The 24,149-nt window shown below is 40.4% G+C and overlaps 2 protein-coding genes across 3 annotated transcripts in view; both read right to left on the minus strand.

Annotated features, from left to right (window-relative positions):
* Positions 1-1,800: 1,800 nt before the first annotated feature.
* Positions 1,801-2,944, minus strand: LOC141392599 (palmitoyltransferase ZDHHC6-like). Its single transcript, XM_073965534.1, has 3 exons — positions 2,933-2,944; positions 2,561-2,779; positions 1,801-2,492 (listed from the first exon to the last, which is right to left on the minus strand). Exons 1-3 carry the CDS (start codon positions 2,942-2,944, stop codon positions 2,004-2,006), a joined length of 720 nt encoding a protein of 239 aa, XP_073821635.1. The 3' UTR covers positions 1,801-2,003.
* A 9,598-nt stretch (positions 2,945-12,542) lies between these two features.
* LOC141389894 (palmitoyltransferase ZDHHC6-like) overlaps positions 12,543-24,149 on the minus strand; it is a 63,189-nt gene continuing 51,582 nt past the window's right edge. For both annotated transcript variants that reach the window (XM_073962097.1, XM_073962096.1), the window contains 4 exons: positions 19,266-19,347; positions 18,900-19,198; positions 13,317-13,535; positions 12,543-13,248 (listed from right to left, as the gene is read on the minus strand). In XM_073962097.1, coding sequence (XP_073818198.1) covers positions 12,760-13,248; positions 13,317-13,535; positions 18,900-19,198; positions 19,266-19,347 — 1,089 coding nt within the window. In that variant the 3' untranslated portion in view covers positions 12,543-12,759. The remainder of the gene's footprint in view (positions 13,249-13,316; positions 13,536-18,899; positions 19,199-19,265; positions 19,348-24,149) is intronic.

The raw sequence follows: 24,149 nt of genomic DNA on the forward strand, positions 1-24,149 counted from the left end.
TATTTCCCCGTTTTCATGGTCCTTTTTGACATTTACCCGGTTTTTGTTCAGAAAACTATGTTTTGTTTTTATGTATATTCGTTATTGGTCTGTGGTGCTTCTGAAATACTTACCATAAATAGCTCTTGTAATGACGAACACGTTAATAACAAATTTTATTTGAGGATAGATCCGGTTATCTAAATTTTTGAACCGGATATTCTGATATTAAAACCGATTTTGGAACCGGTTTTAAGTAACCGAATAACCGATTGGTTCCGAAGCTTGAACAAAAAAACAGCTTTCTTAAACCGATTTTGATGTAAAATATAGGTCAGATAGGTCAAACTTCTGAGTTATGGCGAGATGAATTTATGTTATGTTGTTTTTTTATCATGCACTTTCATCGCCAAAAAGAATTTTTCAACCAGTGATATTTTGCATCAAAATCGGTTTAAGAAAGCTGTTTTTTTTTTCTAGCTACGGAACCAACAACGTTGTAATAAGCTACTTGCTGTCATTTGATTGACCGTTATATTAGCTTTCTAATGATATACATATACGGTTCATCGGTTAGTTAAAACCGGTTCCAAAATCGGTTTTAATATCAGAATATCCGGTTCAAAAATTTAGATAACCGGATCTATCCTCAAATAAAATTTGTTATTAACGTGTTCGTCATTACAAGAGCTATTTATGGTAAGTATTTCAGAAGCACCACAGACCAATAACGAATATACATAAAAACAAAACATAGTTTTCTGAACAAAAACCGGGTAAATGTCAAAAAGGACCATGAACACGGGGAAATATCGATTGGTCATCAATGAGAACCGTACCTAAAATCTTCTGAACAAAATTTTTGTAGAATATTTGGATGCTGTAAAATCTCGTCTTGTGTTACTTTTACTACGGTTCAAAAAATAAAGGACGAAAAGGACATGAAAGGAATTGAGTTAGAGGGATGAAATATTCTACAAAAAGATTCACCATTCGATTTGACCGAAGAAATGTAATGTCAAAATGAAGCTACAATAACGCTTTAGAGAGATATGAAGCTATTTTCTCACAAATTAAGGGACCAAAATTAAACCATTAATCACGCGATATCTCGGAAACTTGACCTATGGTGAATATTTCCTTTTGGGTTCTTAGTACACTCACCAAGGGCTTTCATCTCCAAAAGGAATTTTCCACCCACTGACTTTGAGTCCCATTTTGTAGCACAGTGTCATTTATCGATATTTTCCGAAAAATGTGCACCTTCTCGAGGCCATAACTACCTGAAGGAGCGTTCCAATGCTTTTGCGATGTACTAGAGAGTTCTTTATTATTGTCTTGGCTACAATTTTTGTCTTTGTGTTGGATCGAAAATCTCAGTGGTTTGGTTCTTATATGCCAAAATATCCAAAAATTCTTGAAAAATAACTTCAAGCCAAAATCCGGGGGCTCGATTTTCACCGTAGACATATGGTCTAGTTGACTTTTTTGCTCAGTACAACCCCAAGAATCAGAAACTCCAGGCGCCCGATAACACTTTTTTCCTCCCATACAAATCGCCCCGGTCTACTATGCATTCATTATAGCACAAATAAATTTCAGTGCATGATTTTAGGCGCAAATAAAAAATAACCTATTGTTATTGATAGCAATCACTTGTGTTAATTAATTAGCTCAGCTCCTGCGCGAGAGAATCTTCAAGTTACACTACGGGAAAATGTATACCATTAGCAACTTACCTGAATTCACTAAAACACATTTTCATATAGAAAAACCAAAGCTAAAGCAGTATTCGGCTAGGACATTTTTGCATGATTTTGTTGTCTTTCCTCTAAAAGAGAATATATATTTGTTTTAAATAAAACTTGCTTATAAAATATTCACATAAACACTATAAAGTTTTGTTTTTTGCTTTACACTAAAAATGACAATAACCAATTTGCTTTTGTCAAGGATTTTAAGTCTCACTTTCACGTCGATCTTAATGAGTCTTCAGTTTTCTCATGTTAACGTCATTTTTCTTGTCAATTACTTTTCTTGTGGCCATTTTGTTGTGGTTGCTGCTGTACCTTTTTGCGAGAATGATGATTACCACCATTCTCTATTTTCTTTGTTTTGTCTGGTTTTGTGTTATTAGGTCGTCTTTCAGACTCATTGCAATCCTCTTCGTCTTCTTCAGATGTCACCGGTTGACTTGGTTGTATTAATTCAATGGCACAACGTCGTGGAAACCAGCCACGTAGAGGTTTCTTTTTCTTTTGATCCTCGTCGTCCTGCTTTTGTTGTGATTCATCAACAACACGTTCACCAAACAACCAATGTTTACGAAAACGTGTTACTTTGATAATGTCCTCTGGCTCTAAACGCAAACGTGGTTCATCGGTACAGGGTGGTGATAGGCAGACACGGAATCCCTGTGAAAACAGTGGCAAGTAACTGCCCGTGGCCCGCCGTATACATTTGTAGGTACGTGTACGAGCACGTTTTTCACATTTTTGAGCAATTTGCTCACGCTAGAATAGGTAGAAAACGTTTACTGAAAAGGAGTCTGTAATTGCAGCGAGAGTTTTGTTTCACTTACTGTCAACGTATATTGATCACATCCTGGTATAACTGGCCATTCAATACCCATACCTTTGGCCACGCATTCATTTTTGAAAACTTGTCTTAAGTTTTCTTTGTAGCCCAAATCATAGGGATAAACAAACTCATCGAGATCTGGATAATGCATACGCCGATACATGGCCTTTTCAATGATCCACATTTCGATGCCAGTTTGATTTTTCAATATCGATTTCATCTGTAAGAGTTAATAAAGGAAAATTTAGTCTGACAATGTTTTAGGTTTTCGACCGTCAAATGCGCACGACAAGTTTTGAACGGATCAACCAATTTATTCCAATCTTTATTTCCAATCAGTAACTCCACACAAAAATATAAAAATGATGCTCACGATAACTCTCATGCTCACTATGCTTCGAATACTTCCCTCCTCGCAGTCACTATTACGATGATACTATTTTGTCGTGCTCAAGTCCATACTTCATGAGATAATCACCCAACAGCCTTACAATAACGCCGCCTGCTCCAACTAAAATGGAAGCAGGAATATGTCCCGTAATTCCACATTAGGAACTACTCTAAGAACTTCAGCTGCCACGGCAAAAACACATGGTTTTACATGCATCCAGCACGTGGATTGGGATCGCACGACACAGTGATTTGTTTAACTGCTCAAATAAACCCACTCACCAGTTTGGCCAAAAGGTTTTAGTGCCAATAAGGCCTATATCGGGTACCTCTGTCACAAAAGTTGAAAAATTCACTTAAATGCAGTTTAAGGACCCTTGCAGTTTAAGGATACCTTGTGATCCTATTTAAATACGAATTGAGTATCCGATTTCTTCTTCTAAACGTACAGTAATTTCTAAGAAGGTCTATATCGGACAATGCCTTCGGATACCACACCCAAAAAAGTTTTCGCTTAAGCGCAGTATGGCCTTTTCGAGGATTGTTTCGTCGTGTTTACAGCGATATAATGTGTTTCGTGCACAAGTCCATGCTTTCAAACATAGTGGTCCCAAAAGTCCTAAAAATCCTCCGGTGACCAAATTAAATTGCTGATGGTCACGATAGTGGGTGACGTAGGGGATGGATGATACCAAGCAACGGTCCTGACCGGTTTTAACATGGCAAAGCCCAGGATTTATATTGGTCCCTCTTTCATCTCAAGTGGACACTGACCTCCCCGTGGTGTCACCTGGGGAACTGCCTTTAACACCCGTTAAAGGTAGTGAGCTAACATGTGCCGCGCGTTCTCCCATAAAAACGTTAAAAACTTGGGTTTGGGCGTCGGGCTAGTAACCCTCCCCTAGAAAAAACAGGCTACTATGAAAAAACGAAAGAAAAGAAAAACAACCCCCTCTAAAGTTGACGAACCCCGCAAACGTTTTAAGGACCATGATCTGCGAATCTGCACCTGGAATGTTCGCACTCTCTATGCAGTCTTCGCATTGGCAGACGTACTTGAAAAGTACAAGACCGATATTACTGCCATACAGGAAATACGATGGATTGGGAAAGGCGTCACAACAACACCTAAAGGTGACGCACTGTATTATAGCTGCCATGACGTAAAGCATGAGTTTGGTTGTGGATTTGTAGTTAGTCGGAGACTAAAACATCTTGTATCCAGCTTCACTCCAGTGAATGAAAGACTTGCTGCAATTCGAATAAAAGCTAAATTCTTCAACATCAGCTTTATTTGCGCTCATGCTCCCACTGAAGAAAAGGACGAACAGACCAAAGATATATTTTACGAGTGCTTAGAAGAAACATATGACCGTTGCCCTGCCCATGACATTAAAATCATTCTAGGCGATTTTAATGCCAAAATTGGAAAGGAGAATATCTTTGGCCCAACAGTCGGGAAATTCAGCCTCCACAGTGAAACATCTGACAATGGTATGAGGCTGATAGACTTTGCAGCTGCAAAAAACATGGTAGTTAGCAGTACCAGATTTAATCATCTCGATATTCATAAGGGCACCTGGCTGTCTCCAGATCAAAGAACAAGTAATCAAATTGATCATGTTGTGATAGATGGAAGACATTCATCGAGCGTGTTGGATGTACAATCGTTCCGAGGCGCAAACATTGATTCGGACCACTACCTTGTTGCAGCAAAAGTACGCACCCGCTTAAACGTAGCAAACAAAGTACGAACAGACACAACACGAAAGTTAGACATCGGTAAGCTGCAATCACAACAGATAGCCACAGCCTATTCCACTCAACTGGCCCAATTGCTTAATCAAAGGACTTCTCGTCCCGATAACATATCAGGACAATGGCAATGCCCACACCATGCAAACAGCCGCAAAATCAGTACTTGGATACCAGAGACCTCCACCAAAGAATCCATGGTATGAACAGGAGTGCCGTGCTGCTACCGAAGAAAAAAATGCGGCATATAGGGCAACTTTACAATCAGTAGCAACGCGTAGTGCACGAGAGAGGTATCGGGAGAAAAGGAGAGAGGAGAAACGTCTTTTCCACAGGAAAAAGAGAGAGATGGGAAAGAGGGAGTGTGAAGAAATAGAGATGTACAGGAGACATAACGAAGTCCGAAAATTCTGCCAAAGAGTGAAACAGCAAACTGGTGGCTTTGGAAGTGGCATCCTCCTGTAGTGACCAGCAAGGTAATCTGGTAACTGATACAGATAGTGTGCTAAGGATATGGAAAGAGCATTTTTCCAAACTGTTGGTATCCAATTGTAGCGAAGTCGACGAAGATACCACAGATCCAATCCCAGAAGATGGTATTGAATGTATACCACCCGGCCAAGATGAGGTAAATACAGCAATAAACCGGCTGAAGAATAATAAAGCAGCAGGAGCTGATGGCCTACCAGCCGAGCTGTTTAAAACCGGAGGCGACACGCTGATAAGGTGTATGCATCAGCTAGTTAGCTCCATCTGGCAGGAATAAAGCGTACCCGACGATTGGAACCTGAGCATCCTGTGTCCCGTCCATAAGAAAGGAGATAAGACTTTATGCTCCAACTATAGGGGCATAAGTCTACTCCCTATTGCCTACAAGTTCGTGTCAGGGATATTGTGCGAACGACTAAAGCCTATGGTCAGCGAGATAATTGGACCATACCAATGCGACTTTAGACCTGGCAAGTCCACCATTGACCAGATATTTACCCTGCGGCAAATCCTAGAGAAGACCCAAGAGATGCAGATCGACACCTACAACCTTTTGGTCGATTATAAAACAGCCTTCGACAGCCCGCTGCGTTCAAAGGTATTCCAAGCCATGTCTGAATTTGGTATCCCCGCAAAGCTCACCCGGCTTTGTAAAATGACTTTAACTGACACGAGGTCCTCAGTTAAAATAGGAAAGAACCTCTCCGAAGAGTTTGGTACCAAAAGAGGTTTCAGACAAGGAGACAGCCTTTCGTGTGACCTCTTCAACATCCTGCTAGAAAAGGTTATACGAGAGGCAAACGTCAAAAGAAGTGGCACAATCTACACCAATAGTCACATGTTACTTGCTTATGCTGATGATATAGACATCATGGGCCGATCAGCAAAAGAAGTAACTGATACCTTTATAAAGGTCGAAGGAGAATCTGCAGACCCACTTTCTGCGGTAAACGGTGAGAAGACCAAGTCGATGGTGTCGACGCGCAATGCGTCCATTGAGCTCGGACCGACTGTGGAAGTTGGTTCCTATAATATTGAGGTAGTAAAAGACTTCGTCTACCTCGGCACCTCCGTAAACACAACAAACGACATCAGTTGTGAAATAAAAAGAAGAATTGTATTGGCCAACAGATGCTACTTTGACTTAAGTAAGCACTTTAAAAACAAAGCCACAACTCGTCAAACAAAAATAACGCTTTACAAAACACTGATACTACCCGTGCTGATGTATGGTCCCGAAGCCTGGGTTCTTGCGCAAGCAGATATGGAAGTGCTTTGCGTGTTTGAGAGAAAAATTCTTCGAAAGATCTACGGACCGATCTGCGTTGACGGTTAATATCGACGTCGTATGAACCACGAGCTGTATCTGCTAAACAACGACATCAATATAGTTAAACGTATCGAGATGCAGCGATTGCGTTGGCTAGGCCATATATTAAGAATGAGCGATGATGAACCCGCTATAAAGGCGTATAAATTCGAGCCACATGGCAGTGCATGCAGAATTGGTAGGCCAAAGAATAGATGGCGCAAACAAGTGGATGATGAGATGACAAGGCGAGGTATTCCGAAAAGCGAAGTATGAAACAGAGAGAATTTGAGATCTTTTCTTAGTTCGGTCTATGGAACAAATGTTCTGTAATGGGCCAGCTAAGTAAGTAAGGTCTTCTACTTGGTACTGATTAAATGCTTTACTAGTCTTCTTGATTAGCATTTTACATGTCTTTAATACGCTAAATAGAAGCAGAGATATTTGTCATTAAAGTAAAAACTTCAAAATATTAAAATTGTGATAGCTTAGTGGCTTTTGCCACTAAAAAAATAAATAAAAATGCCACATTTTGTATTAATTTAAAGCTCGGATGGTTTAGTTTCATTATCAAGCTCTCTCCTTGGAATATGTACAACAGAAACAGAAATAAATATCTGACATGGAAATAAAATTTCATAAATTGGCACTTCACAAATTTTAATAACGCAATTGAGAACATTTTAAAGCTCTGAATTTCTTCATTGTTGAAACGCATCCAACCAAATCTGAGATAGCTGATATATCATCCTCAACTCAACTCTGTATCACAAAATTCCAACGAAACAATAGTCAAAACCATCAACAATCACCAGTCTTATCACAACCAATATATACCACGTCTTTCCTCGACTCATCAGTCCCAACATACATGTAAAACCATAGCCCAAAATCATCAACCATCATCTCATCTTTAACTCACTCCTCACCTCAACAATTTAACACCACTATCACAACTTTAATACATCTATAACCATCTCTACAACTAACCCCTCTTTCAACAACCAGGATGATCACAATGGACCTCAATAGTCTTCTTCCCCTCCGGGACCCCCCAGCAACACCCCAAATTTGGTGATAATCCGATTAAAACTGCGGCCAGTAGCGTGATTTAAAAAAATTGAAAAATGGGATGTATTACCGACTATTGCGATATATCCGGTATTTGGTCACCTACGCCAACCTACTTTGAATCATTGTAAAGAAGAGATTTTCTACTTTCATAGTCAGGCTTTTCGCGCGCGCATATTAATCCGTTGCCTTCTCAACAACGACTAAACAACGGAGCGTAAAAGTTCATGTGAGTTGTATTCAACGCTTTCGTAAAGAAGCGTTAATGTCTGATCTAATCACTTCATTTATCGCCGCTCAGCTTATAGTCATTTGACAAGTCTCAAAATATGTTTGGGCGCCATCTGTTGGAAAATTGTTGTTGATTGTTATGTTGTCTATACTTTCATTATAGCACCACCGTTTGTTGCAAATAAATTTCAGTGCATAATTTTAGGCGCAAATAAAATTACCTAATTTTTATTGAAAGCAATCACTTGTGTTAATTAGCTCTGACAGCTGATCGACATTTTGTTCCGTGTGCACGCGTTTTTTTCTGTGAAGAATAAATTAAATAATTTTTCGTCTATTGGTATTCGTGCTTACTGTTAAACTAATTTTTTTGTAAGCACAATTGTGCTGTGGAGCTTTTAATCTTTACCACAGAGTTTTTTAATATTTTCAGTAATTTTGTTTTAACGTCATACATAACCTCTGAGAGGCGTGTGTATTGTTGTGGCCATTAGTAATGGCCGATATAGATGGGACTGATGGCACAATGGTGCCGAATTCCCTCATAGTTTGTCGCGTAGACAGTGACAAACCGGATGAGCAGATGAGAAAGACTGTTAGAAGGAAGCCGAGAGTGAAGAATGCGGAGACTGAAGGTGGAAGTACGACAATCGCTTGTGAAAGCAGTGCTGCAGGAGGTGAGGCCATGGAGTTAGGAGTGCAGGAGAGCGGTAGTGTTAAAGGTATCAGAAGAGACAGAGAGCCCGGTGAAAATAATTTGCTAAATCAGAAGAAAAGAAAATTCAATGAAGAGATTGTTCTATATAATGATGATCATGCAGGTGAGATTCATGTCCTTGTGGACACGTCTGGCGCTGAGAATGATGAAAAATGAAAAAATTAAAGGCTTGAAGTCAGATGAGTTTGAGAAGATCAAGAAGATTGTGGCGATAGGGGTCACCCTTTATAAAATCTCGTTTGATGATGTTAAGTCTGCTAATGACTTTGTGTGCAACGAAGAGTTGAGGAAGAGGAAGTTGAGGGCATTCATCCCAAGAAACTTTATTGAGACGTTTGGTGTTATCAGGACGTTCCTGTATGTTGGTCAGAAGAGGAGATTTTGAGAGATATTGTGTCGAGTAAGAAGGTGGCATCCGTCAAGCGTTTTTCCAAGAAAGATCCAAATAACCTGGACAATTATATTCCAATGGAAACAGTTAAAATTGGGTTTTATGGAACTGATCATCCCGATTGGGTGATCCTTCATAAAGCGGTGTTAGTGGTTGACACTTACTATCCAGCGGTAAGGCAGTGCCATAAGTGTGGGACGTTAGGCCACACTAGGCTTGGATGTAGATCACTGGAAAGATGTTTGCGATGTGGAAAAGAGGATGACACTTGCAACGGTCAGTGTAATGAAAATAAATGCATTCTTTGTGGCAAGGTTGGACATATTTCGGTTGACAAAAAACTTTGTCCTAAATGGAAGAAGGAAATGGAAACCAACAAAATAATGACACAAAAAAAGATGTCGAAAATGGAAGTCATCATGGAATATGGAAAAATGAACAGATTTGATCTGCTTGTTGATGACGAAACATTTTCCCAATTGCCATCAAACAACAAGGAGGGTAAAGCCAGAAACAACAACAAGGATGAAGTAGTTAATGCGATCATGACTCCTTACACCTTTAATTCGGTAGCTAAGCTCCCTAGGAAAAAGTACGTTCATCCCTCAGGAGTCAAAATGGCGGAAAGAATGTTTCTGCCGCCGTCTCCATCAGCTCCGGTCTTTCCGAGAGAAGATCAGAGGATTTCAGAGCTTGAAAGGATAACTTCTGAGCTTTGAAGTTTGTTCAAGACGTTTTTCAATGAGTGGTAACACTACGGCTCTAGATGCCATTAATCACTTTTCTGCGAGTATTCAAAAATGTGGGGTAGCTCACAATAGCTCTCACTCTAACATAACTGTTCCCATTTACAATCATGACTCTTAGAATTCTTCAGTATAACATCCAGTCATTTCAATCAAATAAGCAATACATAGATTTTTTCTGCAACAATTATAACATTGACATTGCGGTTTTCTCCGAAATATTTGCGGAGAATAATAAAAAACCAAATAAAATGATTAACTACAATTTAATCCAGAAATTTAGGGGTGATGGTTATGGAGGCGTAGCCATTGCCTTTAAAAAACATATACGCTTCTGCAAGGTTAAGTTTGACACAGAATATGATATTAACATTGCGAAAACCACCAATCAATCTCCCAATTTGCATATTGTCTCTGTTTATTTTCCTCCTTCCTTGCCAGGAGATGCCTTCACTGGAGAGATGGAGAGACTTCTTAACTTCTTGGAAGACAAGGGTGACGTTGTGTTGCTTGGCGATTTTAATGCTAGAAACGAGATTTGGGGTGATTCTGTGTCAACAAGGAAAGGCAAGGATTTTGAGAATCTGTTTCTCAGCTCGGATTTAAGATGCATCAATAGTGGCAAAGTTACCTTCAAGAGGAATATTGACTCCGACGGATCGGTGTTAGATCTAGCATTTGTGAGTAGTGGTGTGTCTGCAGATTGGACGGTTACTGAGAACTATCTTGGTGGAAGTAGACATTTCCCGATTATTGTTCAGGTTCATAACTCCAGGATAAGCTCCAAAAAATTCCTGTCGAGGAACAAGTTATATGAATCTTTGGGAAAAGTTGAATTAGAACCTGATTTTGAAAGTATAGAAAGTACCCTTAGGCAAGAAATTGATTGTGCTACCCACGTACTTAATCCCAATAGAACACCTAAATATTGGTGGAATAGTAATTTGCTCGCACTCTACAGAAGACAAGCAGCTGCTACTAAGAAAGCTAGAAGATATCCATCATACCGCAACTTGGAAAATGCCAGAATTGAAATTGAAAACTGGAAGAAAGAGGTAGAAAGGGCCAAGAGAGAAAGCTTTCTCTCAAAGATCGAAGAAGTTAATCGAATGCATAACACTAGGAAAACCTGGCAATTTATAAACAATGTTAGAGGAAGACAAACCCCAGTAAGTTCGCAATGGAATGAAGAAAACAACCAGCAGTATTTAGAACTCTTTAAAGAACAGGTTCCGGAAGGATTCAGCACTGATGAACTTGACTGGGAGGAAGACTATTACGACAACTTTGCTCTTTTTGAATTTGAGGAGTTTGAGAAGTGTTTAGAGAATAAAAGAGCGAACTCGGCAGGAGGGGCTGATGGAGTTACATACTCAATGATAAAAGCTCTACCAGAGATATCGAAACGAGCCGTACTTACAGCTATTAATAATGCAGTGGAGAATAATAACATCCGTGATAGTTGGAGAACTATCAAGATAGTTCCTTTACCCAAGCCAAATAAGGATCATGATCAAATATGCAAATTTAGACCTATCTCCTTGATTCCCGAGCTGTTAAAGTGCTGTAACTTGATGATAAAAGAGAGAATACAGAGGCTGTTGGATGACTGTAATTCTCTTCCTGTAAGGTCCTATGCATACCGGAAAAATATGTCAACATCCACATGCATCAACGAACTATTGCACAGATTGGCTCTTCTGAAAGAAAACGAATACAAGGTTCTGATCCTATCTTTAGATATCAGCAACGCGTATAATTGCGTAAGAAATGACATACTAGTTAACCAGCTCTGGCATATGGGGGTAGATTGTTTCTTCTGTCGGTGGATTAAAAACTTTCTCTCTGAAAGAGTGTTGACCATGGGAAATGCTAAGGTGACGGTTAAAGATGGCCTCCCCCAGGGGAGCTGCCTTTCTCCGCTTCTTTTTAACATTTATACAGCAGGGTTACACGCTATTGAAGGTCATAGTACCTTGGTGTACCAATACGCAGATGACTTTGTCATCATGTCATTCCACAAAGACTTTGATTTGGCTGCACAAAATCTACGTCGTAAAACAGCAATTTTTTTTTTGACAAAGACTACTTACATCGCATCGGTGTAATTCAGTCCCCTAACTGTGAGATATGTCATGTACCTGATACTGCACAGCACAGCATATTTGTGTGCAGTAAATTCGCTTCACTAAGATACAAATATAAAATATTCAATGAATTCAACAATATCGAACTGGTTTTAAAGTCCAAGTCAATTTCTCATTATAAATCGCTGGTCGATTTTATTAATGAGGCCGACAATAAAATTTAAAACACATTTACAATTGATCAAATGTTCGTTTGATCGTGATCTCAACTGGAACCTTCTGTGATATTAGAAGATACAAATTTTATTAATTATTATTGCATGAATTATACGCTATTGTTTTACCTATGAAAACCCTTTACTTATTATACTCTCTGCTCCCCTTCCCCGATTTTCCTGTTTCGTTTACTCCTATGCTCCACAGCTGTTCATCTATATCAACAACGTGCTGACTCGTCGTTTATATTCGTCATTAGTCTGCAGTGTTTATTGTTTGCTGTCGTTTTATATGTATCTACAACTAGTGTTTATCTCATTTGGATTGCTGAAACCTTCATTGTTTTGCTGATTACGTCTGCTGTCGATTTACGAATCAGTACTTGGGTTGCTGATTGTCGAACCAACCTGGCTATTGGTGTTTACACAGCTAAGTCTTTAAACAAAACCCCAAAAAAATAGCTCTGCTCCTGCGCGAGAGAATCTTCAAGTTACACTACGGGAAAATGTACTTACCTGAATTCACTAAAACACATTTTCATATAGAAAAACCAAAGTTAAAGCAGTATTCGGCTAGGACATTTTTGCATGATTTTGTTATCTTTCCTCTAAAAGGGAATATATATATTTGTTTTAAATAAAAACTGCTTATAAAATATTCACATAAACACTATAAAGTTTTTTGCTTTACACTATAAAGGACAATAACCAATTTGCTTTTGTCAAGGATTTTAAGTCTCACTTTCACGTCGATCTTAATGAGTCTTCAGTTTTCTCATGTTAACGTCATTTTTCTTGTCAATTACTTTTCTTGTGGCCATTTTGTTGTGGTTGCTGCTGTACCTTTTTGCGAGAATGATGATTACCACCATTCTCTATTTTCTTTGTTTTGTCTGGTTTTGTGTTATTAGGTCGTCTTTCAGACTCATTGCAATCCTCTTCGTCTTCTTCAGATGTCACCGGTTGACTTGGTTGTATTAATTCAATGGCACAACGTCGTGGAAACCAGCCACGTAGAGGTTTCTTTTTCTTTTGATCCTCGTCGTCCTGCTTTTGTTGTGATTCATCAACAACACGTTCACCAAACAACCAATGTTTACGAAAACGTGTTACTTTGATAATGTCCTCTGGCTCTAAACGCAAACGTGGTTCATCGGTACAGGGTGGTGATAGGCAGACACGGAATCCCTGTGAAAACAGTGGCAAGTAACTGCCCGTGGCCCGCCGTATACATTTGTAGGTACGTGTACGAGCACGTTTTTCACATTTTTGAGCAATTTGCTCACGCTAGAATAGGTAGAAAACGTTTACTGAAAAGGAGTCTGTAATTGCAGCGAGAGTTTTGTTTCACTTACTGTCAACGTATATTGATCACATCCTGGTATAACTGGCCATTCAATACCCATACCTTTGGCCACGCATTCATTTTTGAAAACTTGTCTTAAGTTTTCTTTGTAGCCCAAATCATAGGGATAAACAAACTCATCGAGATCTGGATAATGCATACGCCGATACATGGCCTTTTCAATGATCCACATTTCGATGCCAGTTTGATTTTTCAATATCGATTTCATCTGTAAGAGTTAAATAAAGGAAAATTATTACTGGTTTAGTCAGAGGATATTTTAGATTTTCGACCGTCAAATGTGCACGACAACTCTCGAACGGATAACCAAACAGAGATCAAATTGAACTACATCGGTTTACTGCATCTGGTACCTCGCTTCTCACGGCCACTATTACGGCAGCGGGTTCTTTCGTACCGGATTGACCCGGAACAACACAAAATCATCGTTGCGGCCAGCAGCTGCCACCTCAGTGTCACTGTTACAACAACAACATCTATTACGATGGTACTATTTTGTCGTGAGCAAGTCCACAAATCCATGTAACACTTCCGAGTTACGGGCCATGAATGGATATTTTCCTTTGCCCGATCCACATCCACCATATGTCAACATCGGTGAGATGTGATGGATGTAGGTAATGAATGCATGTTCGAGGTTTATCTGACAGCCTCTAGGCCTACTGCGATAGAAGTTGCTGCTTACTGCTTCAGAACATATCCGAGTGTGTCTCCAACTTCGTCGTGGGAATACGAGAGACCATAACGTTATGGTCAACGCGATATTGTTACTTTCAACAACGTGACAGTAACAGGAAGAGGTGCGTGTGTTATTTAAGCCCAAATTTTTAAAGCACCCCAATAGTGACAGGATGAAGAGGAGTGTGCTCTTCGTGTGTTCGGCCCACACAGAATCATAATGGTACTGCTTAAGCAACTGAATGAACCCGGAGTTGAGTATTTGACAAGTGTCCTTAATTTGTCGATTTGGTCCCACACATATTGCACGAGAAGCCAGGAAAGTTTGCAGGGTGGTCACGCTACTAAAGCGTGCTGAGAAGCAGTTTCCCCGATACCCAACGTCATCAAACATATTAGTCGAGGACTGGAACCTGAACAGGTCGTGCATGTAGTCATGGTGGCTCTTGACCTATCGAAGGCGTTCAATATCGTCATAGATGCCAGGCTGTTCAAGGACATAGAGTAGACTTCCCTCCAGCCATGTTTAACGCGTTGGAAAAACCACTATTTGTGTAAATGACAGTCGTTTGTGGAATTCAGAAATAAGAAGTCTAAAGACCGGCCCGTATAACATCGACTTCCCCATGTTGGTCTGATATCCCCAGTTTAACTCCTACCTTTATGAAATGCCACACCTTCCAGACGGCATTGGGATCGTAATGTATGCGGATTATTGTATGCGGGCCCCATCATCGATGACATATGTCTGTGATAGGTTAAATAATATATACATACTGCACTACTAAGTCAGCATTTAAGGAATATGAAATATGCTCCGCTTAATCCACTGTCACACTATTCACCAATTGAACGGCCGAAATGAAGATCCCACTCAACATATTGGTCGATGGTGTACTGTTCCCGACCACTAACTACTCCAATCCCACCTTCAATCCCACAGCAGCGGGTTCTTACGTACCGGATTGACCCGAACCCATTGTGTTTCGGCCAGTATTAAACCTATGCTTCTACGTAGGTTTCATGCTGCTACAACAACAACAACTAACTACTCCAAAATGTTGATGTTCGACAGCATGTTTAAGGGAACTACTCTAAGAACATCAACTGCCACTGCAAAAACACGTGGTTTTACACGCGTCCTGCACGTGGATTGGGATCGCACGACACGGTGATTTGTTTAACTGTTCAGATAAATCAACTCACCGGTTTGGCCGAAACGATATAGTTCCAAGAAGGCCTATATCGGACAACACCATCGGGAACCTCTGTCACAAAAGAAGTGGCTAGAACATCTGAAGTGCTGCAACATTGGAGCCGGCTGCAATAAATTGTGGACAACGGTTAAGGCGCTATCGAACCCTGGTAGGAGAGACGATCGGACATCTTTCACGTTTAACGGCGTGGCTGTGACAGATCCGAAGAGGTGCGCTGGCTATTTCTGCCGACAATTTATCGAGCACCCCGATAGCGACTGGGCGAAGAGAAGTGTTTTGCGTCGTTTGCGATCTCTTCCAGCCAAAGAAGAACCGCCACAATTTACGATGGATGATGTTGCAGATGTTATCCGAGGCGCAAAGTCATCCAAAGCGCTTGGACCTGACGGAATTTCTATGGTGATCCTAAAACAGCTGGATGGCCCAGGAGTCGAGTATTTAAGTAAGGTCCTCAACTTATCACTAGCCACCCTAATAGTTCCCGATGCCTGGAAGATGGGCAGGGTGGTCCCGCTGCTGAAACCTGGCAAAGATGCCAGTAAAGGTGAGTCGTACAGGCAGATTTCACTTCTATCACCAGTAGCAAATATACTCGAGGCATTACTCCTCCCCAGCATCAGAACGTGTTATCCAGTTGCAGATCATCAACACGGGTTCCGGAAGCAGCACAGTACCACAACAGCACTGCACGCCATTTCCACATATATTGGACGAGGGCTCAGCCAGGACAAACCATGTCACAGAACAGTGATGGTAGCATTGGATCTGACCAAAGCGTTTGATACGGTCAGCCATGCTAGGCTGTTCGAGGATATCGAGAATACTACCCTCCGGCCTTGTCTGAAACGCTGGGTCATCAACTATCATAGACAGGAAGTCCAAACCCCGTAGAGTGGAGCAAGGTTCCCCAAGGAGGGGTGATATCTCCGGAACTGTTTAACCTCTACCTCTCTGCAATTCCACGCCCTCCCGACGGCATTGAGTTAATTACGTACGCGGATGATTGTACACTCATGGTCAGGTCCCAATATCGGTAACGTTTGTGAAAGGCTAAATGCCTATCTCATTGATCTTGTAGAGTTTTTCCACGCGAGGAATATGTTCACCACATGGACGGCGCCAATGAAGCTCCCACTGAATGTGCAGGTCGACAGTGCAACTATTCCGACCACAAACTACCCCAAAGTCCTAGGGGTCACATTCGATAGCATGTATAAGTCGTCCCAGCATACTACAGTTATCTGCGATAAGCTGAGAAACAGGAACAAGGTCGTCAAGTCCCTAGCCGGTAGCACTTGGGGTGCGGATAAAGAAACCTTGTTAACCACATACAACGCGATAGGCCGGTCTGTGGTAAGCTATGCGGCGCCAGCGTGGTTTGCTAACGTAGGTGATACGCAATGGGATAAACTACAAATCTGTCAGAATGCTGCCCTGAGAACAGCTGCAGTGGACCATTTACATGAGGAGACAAAGATCCTTCCTGTGAGTCGTCACAACAGGATGTTGACGATGCAGTACTTGCTTGAATTCTATAGGCAAGACCACCCAAATCACCATCTGGTGGATATGCCTGAACCCCCCAGGCGAGTTAGGGAGGATTATAGAGATCTAGAGAGAGAGGTCCACAGATATAAAAGAGAACCTCTAGATCAACGTGCATACCAGGCAGGTTTAAGAGTCATTCATACTGATGCGGTTGCAGAGGCTCTGGCAGCCTACAGTGTGAATATAGTCCTCGAAGATCATCCACCACCCGTGGCAGCGGAAGAACAGCAGCTGCCAAGACAAACGAGAGTCGTGTTGGCGCAACTTAGATCTGGTTGGTGCAGCCGCCTTAATACTTACTGGGCCAGGATTGATGGCACGCGGAATATCTGCCCAGCATGTGGCACCGGTCCGCATACTACGCAGCACCTGTTTAACTGCCCAGCCAACCCGACTGACTTAACTCCTCTCTCTCTCTCTCTCTCTCTTTGGACTAATCCAATTCAGGTGGCGTCCTTTCTGAGCTTGGAGTTGGAGGCAGAGCCGAATCAATAAAATAAAGATTTACATGTACTTGTAGAACCTGCTACAACAACAACAAAAGTTGAAAAATGCACTTAAATGCAGTTTAAGGACCCTTGCAGTTTAAGGATATCTTGTGATCCTGATTATCCTTCCTGACATAATGTTTCAAAAAGATCAAAAGATTGACTATTTCGGACAACACCTTCCGGTACCTGCCACATTAAATTTCAAAACGTTTTACACAATTGCAGTTTAAGGTCATTTCTCGGATCATTTTCCAATTTTTTGCAGCAGGTTTCGGATCCAAATCCAAGCTGTCTGAAATATTGGTCCAAAAGCTCTAAAAACCTGCCGACACCAACTAAACTGATTGATGAACACGATTAAATACGAATTGAGTATCCGATTTCGCAAGAAAATCTATATAGGACAATGCTATCGGATACCACTCCCAAAAAAGTTCAACATGTTCGCATAAGCGCGGCATGGCATTTTCGAGGATTGTTTTGAAAATTTTACCGAAGGTAAAGGTCGTGTTTACAGTGATATAATGTGTTTTGTGCACAAGTCCATGCTTCCAGACATAGTGTCCAAAAGTCCTAAAAAATCCTACGGTAACCAAATTAAATTGCTGAAATTTGCACATCTTGATATTTCTCTCAAACGTACATACATACGTCAAATTCCAATATCGCCCAACACCTTCGGGTCCTTCCTCATAAAAGTTCAAAATGTCCGCTTAAGTGGAATGGAGGATAATTTTGATATTTTTACCGAAGGCACATGTTGTTATTACGGCCGTATATTTTTTCTTCAGCAAGTTCGTGCTACCGGACAATATGAATTAAAAGCTTTAAATCGGTCACCAACTAAAATGGCAGAACGAAATTGGAAAGGACTATCTCGGTTCATCCTTTTAGGCCAACATCCACAAAAGTTCAAAACTTTATGTTGAAATTTTTTGGTGTGAGAAAGCCAACACTTCCCGAGATGTGGCCCCTAAAATGGACCAATATTTAGGGTCACTCCTTCATACATCTCTCGCACTTAAGTTTTAGGTATTCTTTGCAAAGCCGATTTATTACTTTTTACTTATTTTATTCTGCAAAATCAAATCTCGCGAATAAATGCATAACTTATCTATGGTATTGTATATCTGCAATTGAATAGGACTGTCGAATAAAATTCTATGACAGGTCCTATGTTTTACTGTAAAAATATCTCCCACGAATATCATGGAAGAGACAAGGAGACCTCTCGTTATAATTTATGGGTCCTTTTCAAGTTAACTCAATAACTTCAGACCTTGCAGCAGGTAGAATCTCCCACAAAACCACTTATAGATAAGTTTTTCTACGTCGAAGTACTCCCAAAATATGGCTCATTTTAACTCAACTCAACAAACGGTGGAATATTCCACAATACCACTATTTCTAAGGAGAGAAATACTCCACAAATTTGACTAATATTTCGCGGAGATCGAACAACTGACCTTTTTGTGCTAGGCGAGCATCCTAACCACTGCACTCAGTATAATAATTGCACAACTCGATTCTAGATTTCTGGTACCTCACATAAACTCCGCTAACGTTGCTCATAAAATATGCCGACTTGTGAAAATTTCTACATTATACATTTTTTGAATAATAACTTTATTGACTTACCTGAAAATATAACAGCATACCTAATGCTATGACAACGCCAATGGCTAAACCCATTGCAAATATGCACATAATTATACTGTAAACAGTAAATTGGACTGTTGCCAGATGTACCAGACCACGTGTCAGATACCAGTAGCGATGAATGCCACGATAAAATGCACAAGACAATATGACAGCACCATGTAAACTGCCCAAAATAGAGAACAAAAGGAAGTAGGTAAAATAGGCGTGATTTGCCCAACCAACACAATGATTTATCCAGGGACAATGATGATCCATTTTCTTAATACAGCGATTGCCTAAAAACAAAAAAAGGAACAATATTAATATAGAAAATCAATAAGAAATAAAATCAACATGACTTACATTTTCTGCAATGATGAGATCTTGGAGCTTTATAACCTTCACATACCTTACAATATTGTAGCTGATATGTGACGGATGAGTCCTTAAAAGAAACAATAGAATAAATTAAATCAAAAAAGTTAATTACTTTTAATTATCCATAAAAATGTGTCCCTTATATGTAAATTACTTTTATATTTCATGCCTACAACTTTTTTAACTATTGGACATTAATATTCCATTTCTACGAGGGATGTTTAGGCCGCTTTAAAATGTTTTTATATTTTTCATTATTAATTTGTACACAACAACAAACCCCCCGACAAGATGGTGTTATGTTTGATATAATCTTTTGCCAACAGAATTGCGTGTTTAAAGGATATTTATTACAATGTTATATGGTGCCTAATGGAACGTTTTATTTGTGTAAAATGTTTTATTTGCGACGACAATCTTAACAAAATTTTACGACTAAATTCTCTCTTTGTGGGACAAATTTGTTTTGCACGAAGTCTTAACCGCAACACGGAAGCGGAAAAAAAGGAACGTCATAAGAAAGAAGTTTACCAACACGAAGACGAATGCGTTTTTAAGTGCAATAAAGTGAACAAAGAAAATGGCGGGGTTCTTAAATATTATAATTAAGCAATATATTGCTCGTTGGTGCAATAAAATCTTGATTAGTCGACGAAATAGTGGGTACTTATTTTCCTTATTTCCTAAAACTATATTTTTTGTTTAAACAGTAATTTAGATGAACATACAGGCTGATTTCCGTATTGTCGGTTGCTTTGTATTCATGCATGAAATTATGGGTTCTTAAATCGAGTTCCATACAAGAGTAATTTTAAGAAATTGCAGTAGTGGGGAAATCGATTTAAGAACCCCTATTTTCATGCACGAATACAAAGCAACTGACAATACGGAAGTCGGCCACATTGAATAAGGTGATTGATGTACTAGAATGCGGGAGGAAATGCGTTTGTCTTCGCAAACAAAGATAGACATCCTTCTTGTATTACAAGTATGAGCGAAGTTCCAAAAACTATAGTGCGATAGAGATATGAAGAAGTGGCCCTAAATATTAGGACATTTCGAGGGCCAGGGCCATATCAAAGGAAAAACTGGTTTCGTCTAGCCAAATAATTTTAAATTCTGCGGAGGATGTACCTAAATGAATGGACCGGCATAGTTCATCTTTGAACAGGATCTAATTTGGCATTGGTTCTCGGGAGAATAGACTTGCCCACCAAAAAATACATATTGTTGAAATCAGAATCACAGAATGAAAATTTCAAAACAATCCTCGAACAGGCCTTAAACAACACTTAAATGAAATTTTTGCACATTTTTATACCCTCAGCCTTAGGCTAGAAAGGGTATATACCCTTTCATACGGGCAAAATGTGCCTCATCGAAATAATGGTTTTAGACCCCAAGTATGTTTGGACGAAATGTGTTTCAGACAATTTAGCGTCGATTTAGCAATGTCCAACCGTCTGTCTGTCTGGCTCGCTGGTGTGCACGATAACTCTCGAACGGATCAATCGATTCGATCCAAAATTTGGCTGTCGTAATATTTTGTCCAAACTTAGTTTAAGTTCGAAGATGGGTTATATCGGTCCACTCCTTCCGGTACCTCCCCCACAAAAGTTCGAAAATGTTCGGAAAATTTGTACGTACGATAACTCTTGAAGGGAGTAACCGATTTGGTCCATACTTTGCTAATCGTGAAATGTCTACCAGACTTAGATGAGTTTCCAATATGGACTCAATCGGTCCACTCCTTCGGGTACCTCCCACACAAAATTTGGGATAAGTTCAGTTTAGAACCTGCTCTCGAATCGATTTGATTTTTATTTTAGCAACTTGTATTCACTGCCCCCCCATACGACGGTACAAGTTTCATCAGGGGCAGGTCCACACTTCCTGAGAAAGTAGCCTGAAATTTGCAAAAAAAAAAAACCCTATGACACCGTGTGAGGTGGTTGGAGCGCAAGATAACTTTCGAACGGATTGCCGATTCGGTCCAAAATTTGGCCTTAGTAATATTTTGTCCAAACATAGTTTAAGTTCGAAGACAAGCCATATCTGTCCACTCCTTCAGGTACCTCCCCCGCAAAAGTTCAAAAATGTTCGGAAGAATTGTTCGTACGGTAACTCTTGAAGGGAGTGGCCGAATTGGTCCATACTTTACACATCCTAATATATCTACCAAATATAGATCAGGTTCAAATATGGACTATATTTGAACACTCCATCCGGTACCTCCCACACAAAAATTCGGATAAGTTCACTTTAAGACCTGCAATCGAATCACATTGATTTTTGTTGAAGCAACTTGCATTCGGTGCTTCACTTACGATGGTAAAATTTTTTGTCAGGGGCAAGTCCATACTTCTTGAGCAAACAGCTCGAAGTGTGTAAAAACCCCCTATGGCACCATTTGTAATGGCTGGAGATCCACTTCCATAATGGTCAATGTCGATCCATTCCTTTAAGTATCTCATCAGCAAAAGTTTTGATCTTTAATCCTAATCAACATTTTTGTCGGTCCATACATCCAAAATTTTTAAAACCCCCTAAATACATACGTTTTTTGGGAAAAAATTGTTTCAATATACACAGGCTGAGGGTATATCTCTGTCAGCAAAGCTGACTGATACTTATTTACTTGTTTGTTGTAATATGTGTATATATGTTCGTTGGGCAGACGCTTTGCACCGTTTCACCAATCCTTGTCCTATAAGAATTTAGGTGACTGTGCCATCCCGAGCGTAATTGAGCCAAAATAAGCTACTCTGGTTTGACGCTCCTCAGCTTCGATAGATGAGTTATGTTCTCCGAGGACCCTATTCAGTTGTTTATGACATCTACGACTACATACGCATGAATGTTATTCAAACCTGCTTGATAAGCTTGTTGATCTAGCGGTTCTCTTTCGTAACATTGGGCCTCTCTTTCTACATCACGAGGATCCCTCATGACATGCCTGGGTGGCATGTATGTATGTAATCACCATATATGGTGATTAGGATGGCTCTCACGGCAATACCCGAGCAAGTACTGCAACGAAAACATGCCATTGTGTTGCTGTACTGGAAGAATCATTGTCTCCTCATGTAGATGGTCCACTGATGACATGAGGTGGCACCCTGTTGCAGTTCTCAGAGCGACATTCTGATAGGTTAGAATATTTTTCTATCGCATTACCATAATATTCGCGGACCAAACTAGCACCGCTTAGCTTACCACAGACCAACCTATCAAATTATATGTGGTCAAAAAGGTTTCTTTATCTGCGCCCCAAGTGCTGTCGGCTAGGGATTTGGGGACCTTCTTCCTACATATAAGCTTGTCGCAGATAAATTTGGCATGCGCGGATGACATGAACATACTGTCGAATCTAGTATTTTGGGGTAGTTTGTGGTCGGAATTTTGCTACCATCAACCATGACATTCAGCACTGTTCTCACCTCTGCCGTCCATGTGGTGAACAGAGTTGCCGTTGATTTAGTGTTGGATATGTATTTGCAAATTCCTCGGTTGGAAAAAGGTGACAAGATCAGTAAAGTGGAGTTCAGCATTTTAACAATGACAACAGGGAAAAAAATTGGCAACAAACTGACGCCTTCGTTACGATCTCAATGCCGGTTAAACAATTTCGGAGATATCACCCCATCTTGGGAAACTCCCCGTGTCACTCTACGGGGCTTGCACTTCTTATTCCTGAATTCCACGTGCGACTGGCGTCCACACATATGATTGATTACTAGACGGCGGAATCCTATGCAAATGCATATATGGTTAGGATGGTCGTAGAGAAAATCTGATTAGACAGAAATTAGTTTTATCACAAAATAACAGGAAATAGGCCCAGAAATGTTTGCATATTTTGCATATCGTGCATATTAAGTCTTCGTTAGGGGTATGAAACTTTACACCTGAAATTTGTCCGCATAGGTCCACGTCTTCATATAGCCCCCATAGAACGGTACCTCCCGATTTCCGATATTTTGAAGGTTGTGGCCTCAACATCACTCTTAAATGGCTGACATTTTGAATAAAGTCTTCGTTGGGAGTACAAAACTTTCCACCTGAAATTTGTCAGTATAGGTCCACCTCTTCATATAGCCCCCATAGAACGGTACCTCCGGATTTCTGGTATTTTGAAGGATGTGACCTCAATATCCCTCCGAAATGACTGAAATTTGGTATTAAGTCTTCCTTGGGGGTATAAAACTTTCCACCTGACATTTCTCGATATAGGTCCACGTCTTCATATAGCCCCCATAGAACGGTACCTCCCGATTTCCGGTATTTTGAAGGTTGTGGCCTCAATATCCCATCAAAGTGGATGCCATTTGGTATTCAGTCTTCCTTGGGGGTAAACAACTTTCCACCTAAAATTTGCCGGTTTACGTTCAGGCCTTCATATAGCCCCCATAGAACGATACCTCCCGATTTTCGGTATTTTGAAGGTTGAGGCCTCAAATTCCCCCCAAGGGGCTAAAATTTGGTATTAAATTTTCCCTGGGGGTAAACAAATTTCCACCTAAACTTTGTCGGTTTAGGTTCAGGCCTTCATATAGCTCCCATAGATACCTCCCGATTTTCGGTATTTTGAAGTTTGAGGCTGTGGTTATACATTTCTCTATTTTATGGACTTATCTGAAAAAAAATTCCGCTGTCTATTGATTACCCAACGTTTCAAACTTGGCTATAGGGTTGTCTGCTCAATGTCGTCAAAGAGCGTGGAGTGCTTGGCAATATCAAAGGCTTTTAATAAGTCAAGCGCCACAATCAATTCTGTCACACGGCCTGCTGTGGTTAAGTCCTCGACTGATATGTGTGGATATGGCATGCAGCGCTGTTGTCGTGCTGTGCTGCTTACGGAAGCCATGT

This window comes from Musca autumnalis, unplaced genomic scaffold (assembly GCF_047663935.1).
Source record: "Musca autumnalis isolate F117 unplaced genomic scaffold, ASM4766393v1 scaffold_1, whole genome shotgun sequence".
In the NCBI taxonomy this organism is placed as follows: Eukaryota; Metazoa; Arthropoda; class Insecta; order Diptera; family Muscidae; genus Musca; species Musca autumnalis.